This window comes from Nipponia nippon, unplaced genomic scaffold (assembly GCF_047370975.1).
Source record: "Nipponia nippon isolate SJK-2023a ecotype South Korea unplaced genomic scaffold, ASM4737097v1 scaffold_26, whole genome shotgun sequence".
NCBI lineage: Eukaryota > Metazoa > Chordata > Aves > Pelecaniformes > Threskiornithidae > Nipponia > Nipponia nippon.
Window position 1 is genome coordinate 3,301,237 of NW_028262343.1, and position 7,142 is coordinate 3,308,378.

General features: G+C 38.7%; 1 protein-coding gene across 1 annotated transcript; it reads right to left on the reverse strand.

The window, feature by feature from the left end:
- Nucleotides 1–678: 678 nt before the first annotated feature.
- On the reverse strand, nt 679–6,743 carry LOC104012522 (alpha-ketoglutarate dehydrogenase component 4-like). Its single transcript, XM_087762599.1, has 4 exons — nt 6,642–6,743; nt 5,263–5,326; nt 2,057–2,259; nt 679–772 (listed from the first exon to the last, which is right to left on the reverse strand). Exons 1-4 carry the CDS (start codon nt 6,678–6,680, stop codon nt 755–757), a joined length of 324 nt encoding a protein of 107 aa, XP_087618725.1. The 5' UTR covers nt 6,681–6,743; the 3' UTR covers nt 679–754.
- Nucleotides 6,744–7,142: the final 399 nt, after the last annotated feature.

A 7,142-nucleotide genomic window follows, 5' to 3' on the forward strand; every position in this document is an offset into this window, starting at 1 on the left:
CTCCAGTGCCAGAGGAGAGGAGGCTGGAGCACAGCCCGGGAGGGGAACGTGCAGCTGCTCTTCAATACCACAGGTTACAGTGCTACACAGCCCCTTGGCTGAAAACAGTGTGACTGATGCTAAGGCCGTTGGCTGTACTAGCCTGAGATGCACAGGCACAGCCTGGCTCGCTTCTGCCTGCCACGTGAAAGGCTGTAGTTATGGACTACACGTATTAAGGACTATGCAAATTAAGCCTAGAGATCAGGTATATTGTGGACTTCTAACTGTAATTGGATGCAAAGGGCTCTCTTCTGAAACAGTTAATAATTTAAATAATCCCAGAGCAACATATTTTTATTTTTTTCCCAACCTCAGATCTGATATTCAGTTGTATAACTACTAAGAACAACCACACAGTCTCAATAATCTTTGAGAATACTTCAGTGTCCCTTTCCTGTCCATAAAATCATTCCTGATGAGACATCTGAATCTTTTTAAATAGAAAAAGAAAACAACTCAGTTCTATTGGCGAGTTTGCAAATGGCTAACTAGAAAAATATTTTAATGGTGTGGACATCAAATGCTAGTTAGATTTTCTGTTGATGGCTTTCTCAATCACAAATTAATATATAGTGTGCTGTGTCAACCTTCTCACCCTTCATATGGGTTTTTATTAAAGCTATTAGTATACAATCATAATATTAAGGAAATGCCTTTATTGTGAATACAATACTTCATTCTTCAACAGTGGCAAACAAACTATCTTCCATACTTATTCTGGACCTCCACGCTGTAAAATAAAAGCAGACAGTTAAATATATTCCACTAAAAGAATGGGAAATGGAGATCAACTCTTTTTCACTATTCTAGATTAACAGAGTTCTAGTTTTAATTTCTGATTTAGACATTGATTTTTAATCTATATAATAACATGCATGGAGTGTCAAAGTATCAGCATCTACCTGTAACAGCTCCATTTTTTTCAGGGGAGAATACAAAAAGATCAACACCTGCAATCTATAATTATAGCTGCTTCCAATTCTCCCACTCTGAAGAAACCTGACTCTTACTCACTTTAGAAAGGTCTGATAAACATAGCAGTATTAAACAGAAGTTTTAGAATTATTTTCACTGCCCAAATTCCAAAGTGCAAAGTAAAAACAAAACCAAGATCAGCCATTACAATCTTTATGAGAAATCAGAAAGGTACTCAATTCATTATTTTGCCAACGAAATTATTTTACAACTTACCTCACCAGTAGAAAATTTATGCTAGAGGTCAAGAAGTGTATTACTATGGAAAATAAATAATTTTATTTTTAACTGTAATACCCTACTGATATACATGCAGGAAAACTGATTTCCTCTACTAACATGATCACACTGTAGGTGTCCTTATCATTTAACAAAGCTATGTAAGTGTCTCTTCATTTCAAACTCACACCCATCTCCCCAGTTCTTCAAATTTTGTGCATTCTCCCTTTTTAAGCATCAGTGTTTACAATTGAAAATTGTTACAGAACAAAAGCAGATTTTTCTTGCCTTTCATGTACAATGCCATATTTGCAAATATTGCAGAAAATATTTATATCAAGTTTAATAAAATGTTTCCACTACTAGAAATACAAGAGTTAACTTACTAAAAAAATAACTTATAAAAACTAGTTTGAGAAATATTTTGGACTTCAGTCACCTGGTAATAGCCTTTGCCAGTCTAAGAACAGACTCTTGTGCTCCTGTCCAGCATATTCAAATTACACATTAAACAGCTGTTACAAAACAGGTAGTGACTGTGACTAATGTAGGCTACGACTATCACTAGCTATCTGCATGTCTGTTTTAAGTCTGTATCTCTCTAATCAGTGATACCACAAGCTACTAATTAGTGAGAGTTGGATACCTTGTGTATTAAGATTTTGTAGTTTGGGTATTGTGCATCAAAGCTGTGAAAACTCCAAGTATACGCTTACCAAGAATTACAATGTAATACCATATTTTAAACTTTGAGGAAGGTGTAGAAATAAGATAAATGCTAGGTAAATACAGACAATACACACCAATAAATGAAACTTACTTGAATATATTCAATCTCTTCATCTGACATAAGTTTCCTTCTGTATTTCTGAGGTAAGGTTCTTGCTAATTCAGAAGTGTCTGGTATACTTTGTACTCTAATAACAGGTGAAATATTTTGAAATGCCAGTGATCTGCCTCCTACAGACTCCTGTGCTTTTGAAGCATCAAGAGATGACACGCTTGCTTGTAGAGATTCCTGTACTGAAACCCAGATTGCAAAACCATTTACAGAAATATAACAAGACTGTAAAATTAATTAATGAGCAGTCAATAAAAGTTACCAGTTATTGACAATTTTCTTCATTATAACAAATACTTAAAAGAATTAAAAGATACTCTACTTCTCACAAGCTGTTTTTATTGTTGTTAAATATACCAAGAACACAGTGAAAAAATTCTGAAAGTAAAAGAAAGCATATTTGAGTGGCAGAAATACTGATGTGGAAACAGAAGATAAATCAGCATATATCCTAACAAAGTCTTTTTCACTGGGAAGCTGTACTTGCAGAAAAAGCATAAAGTATCAAATGTATGTGTGGAGGGAGTTACGTAGAAAGATAACTAAGATAAATAACTAATATCCACTAAGATGATGCTTTTTGTTTATTGCAACTGTAAAGACAGACGAGTGAAAAAGAGGTAGAAGCTTACAGAAAGATAAAGCTCACAATTATGACATACCACAACATGCAATACAATGCTGTAACCATTTTTAATATTACAAAATGGCATCATATCAAATTATGTTAATGATGTGGAGAATTAACCCCACATATTGGGCATCAGCAATCAAACTTAATGAAATACAGTGACCAAGGAGTGCGTGAAGTACTTTACAGGTGAGGACCAGGAACTAGGCTTAAGAAATTCACATCAGAGAAGTTGCCTTGATAGGATAACCGATAGGATAGGAGAACCGATGACAAAAGGGCAGTGTTATCAAAGTCAGCACTGAAAGAATTTTGAACCTCAGGTCTGTCCCACCATGGCTGATCTTGCAGTGGAAACGCACAATTACCCCACCAGGCAGGACTGAGTCTTATAGCAATATGTTTACTTCAGAAGCACTTAGGCCTCTATATATAAGATTAAAACACCTGATAAAGCAGAATGCTTCCACAGGAAGTCTCTCCCAGTGCTCCTGGATAAATGAGCAAGACAAATGCAATATCTAAACAGCTAGGATAGAGGGACTATATAATTATAAAATAAGCAGCATCAAGACTGAGCAGACCTGGATGAGTCAAAGAATGCAAGGAGTTAAAATGCCACAGTGTTACCTGTCTCTCTCCCCTCTGCCTCCAACGAAATCAAAGAGGACAAAGGAGAGGAGCCAGTTTTAGCCAGTCTGAGTCAATTGCAGGACAGGGATGTCAAACACCTGCAGCAATGTGTGTTTTGGTAAAAAAAAAAAACCAAACCACCATTGAGAGGCATATTCAGAAGTTCTCAGTCAGAAGACTGTATCTGAACGTTGCAAGTTGATCAGGTGGTTCAGGAACAAAGGAAGGTCCCAAACAGAGCGAGGAGGAAGAGAACCCATCAGAAGGACTGCAATCTGAACAGAGGGCATGCCATTAAGCTGAAATTTTAAAATTTAAGAGCAGGAGGCAAAGGGAACAGAAGATGAAAATAGAAGAAAACAACACACAAATTATAATAGTTTTGGCTAGTAATGACTACAAAGTATTTTTGTTTCAAGAAGTAACACACCTTATATATGAAAAACAAGAAACAGTTTCTCCAAATTTGTTTTATATACCACATAAATGTTTAGAGATTTGCCTAAGATTTTCCTCTATTGTATGTTTTAAAGTCTGAAGTGTAGTTAGAATAGAAGCATTAGCCAATTAAAAACCTGAAGTCAAGACTCAAAAATACCCAACCTAATACTGCTGTTGCTTAAGCTCAGATACAGTCCCTACTACAGTTTTCTCTTCCCTGTTTGAGACCATCATGTTGCAGTAGTAATATGATAATAGAATTTGGCTAGCCTTTCAAGCACTCACATCCCTAAAAGTATAGTCTTGATCTGTAGAGCTCTGTTTAGCTATGTAGAAGCAACAGTCTGGTACGGTGAAATACAGTTATTGCTACAGTGTTCAAGCAAAATGAGGTAGATTGCAATTTACTAGTGAGACAACAGATATCGATTAAGGTAGAAAAATCTAACATACTTAAAATATATAGTCACAAAAATCTTCTGATGCAAAGATAAACATGAGCTAAGTAACATGTTTTTAAGCTTCTGAGAAAGCAATTCACTGGCATGAGAGGTGGTGCAATTGGCTGAACCAGGAACAAGATACAAAATTCTGACTGAAAGTTATCACAGAAAATAGTTCCTGAAGAATTCACAGGTAAGTCAGAAGTGGCACTGATATGCACTGTAGATACTTTGCAATGTTAATGGATAAACTACACTTAAAGCTAAATCCCAAATGTGATAATGATGTGGCAAATACATGGTACGGTATCATTTCTAAACAAGTGAGAATAACAACAGAGTTTCTTAAAACATCTACTACTTTAGTTTCAAATGCTTTATTGACTCAAAAGGAATATTAAAACAACATACAGCTCATTAACTTTGATGTCTAAATGTAACAGTATTGGGGTTCCTATAAATATAAACATAGCTATAGGTATAAAAATTAATGTCAAAGATTGCAATGAAGTTAATTTTTTCTCAGCATTAATTAATAGCACAAGGAAACACTTCTTAAAATGTACAGTGGGATGGCGCTCTCAGCTATAATCAGGGTTTTAAATACCATAGACATCACACACTCCAATTAGGAAAAGAAAGGATGAGGAAAATGCAACATCGTTTCTGCAAATATCACCAAATACCCAAGGCTGCTTCAGATTGACTTGGGCACTATCACTTCAGGCAAATGTTAGTATTTGCAAAAATAGGACTTTGTATATAAGTAGGAAAACAACACTGGAAATCTTCATGAATCTGCCTTGACCAAGAAATAAAGACATGTGTGTATTATGTATATTCCCACAGTTGTATAGAGTCTGAAAAGGAAGAGTCAAAGAGTTGCCTTCAAACTAAAACAACTATGGTTCAGAAACCCTGCTCAAAAATCAGTTGAGTGGCATAGTCGAAGCAGAAAAATTGTGTGCGGGTTCTTATATAAAACAGTTAATGCAAATAAATGTGGCGCAAGTTATATCTATAGATGAAATACTTACTCTTAGGTCTGGGACTACTTTTTCTGTCCGGAAACTTAATTAACGGAATATGTGGCTTGACTACCTAGAACAAGACAAGGTAGCAGGAGAAACAGGGAGAATAAAATATATTTCTAGACAAACATTAACTTTACCATAATAAAATGGAACATACAACATATTAAACAACCACTTTGTCCTGGTTTTGGCTGGGATAGAGTTAATTTTCTTCCTAGTAACTGGCGTAGTGCTGTGTTTTGGATTTAGGATGAGAATAATGTTGATAACACACTGATGTTTTAGTTGTTGCTAAGTAGTGTTTACACTAGTCAAGGACTTTTCAGCTTCCCATGCTCTGCCAGGTGCACAAGAAGCTGGGAGGGGGCACAGCCAGGACAGCTGACCCAGACTGGCCAGAGGGCTATTCCATACCATATGACATCATGCTCAGTATATAAACTGGGGGGAGTTGGCTGGGGGGCAGTGACTGCTGCTCTCTCTCGCTCTCTCTCTCTCTCTCATTACAATTTTTAAATTATTATTTTATTTTATTTATTAAACTGTTCTTATCTCAACCCATGAGTTTTCTTACTTTTGCTCTTCAGATTCTCTCCCCCATCCCACCGGGGCAGGGGGAGGGTGAGCAAGCAGCTGTGTGGTGCTTGGTTGCCGACTGGTGCTAAACCACGACACACTTCTATACTGCTACTTTGTGCACCACCACTCTAATAAACTCACTACTTAAGTTCTATTTTTACCCAAGGAGAAATTTCACCTTTAAAGACATTCCTCCACCCTAGTGTCCAGAACAGGAATAAGCATTATCTTCCTTTTCTCACAGCAATCAGTGTGTATGCAGAAATAGCTACCACAGTAGCATAAATGGAATGATAAAGTTTTAGCACGTGGAATTGCTAGCTGTGCTCTGCCTGTACATAGTTATTCAGCTGGCTGGATGGGACTGACTAGTTCCATTAAGAAAAAAACCTATAAATTATAAAGCCTGGTATTCAAAGCCACTCTGCTTATTTTTGAAACGTCTTTTCAAGAAGACTCCATGTTTCACCTTCACCTTGAAGGGAAGAGGGATGGCTTAAAAAGGAGATGCTGGCTAGCGCCCTCCCCTCTTGAACGGCGCACAAAAGAGGCAGCCCGCAGGCTGCCCGGTAGCATCCTTTGGTACCAGAAGAAGAACCAGGCACCGGAATCAAATGACCGGCACCACCGGGCCAGCCCCGCCACATGCTTCTTCCCCCGCGCCAAGGACACCGGCCTCTCCGGCGGCGTCTCGGACCTCGGCCACCTCAGGCCCCAGCGGCCACGACGAGGAGAGGCCCGCCACCCGCGCCGAGTTCCCGGCCCCAGCCACCGCAGCCGCGCCGCAAGCCGAGCGCCGTTACCTGAACGACCCTAGTGGCGACCGCCATCTTACTGCCCATGGTGACGCCACAGCGCCGCGCCCCACCGCCTACGCTGAGGGACACCAGGCCACGCCCACTATGGGCGGGGCCCGGAGGAAGGGCTGTTAGAGGCAGTGCCAAAATACAAATACAACAAAATACGGGGGCAACGAATTAAAAGTAAAAAACCACTTCAAGTAGCTCTGCGTTTTATTTGAATTCGATCAAGACACGGCCGATCCACCTTTTAAAAGCTGACATTCACTTATAAAGAGTGTCAATGTTTTTATTTAACATATTACTGTGGTGGGTTGACCTTGGCTAGACACCAGGTGCCCATCAAGCTGCTCTATCACTCCCCCTCCTCAGCTGGACAAGGGAGAGAAAAATATGACGAAAGGCTCATAGGTCGAGATAAGGACAGGGAGATCACTCACCAATTACCATCACGGGAAAAAAAGACTCGACTTGGGGAAATTAATTTAATTTAATTACCAATCA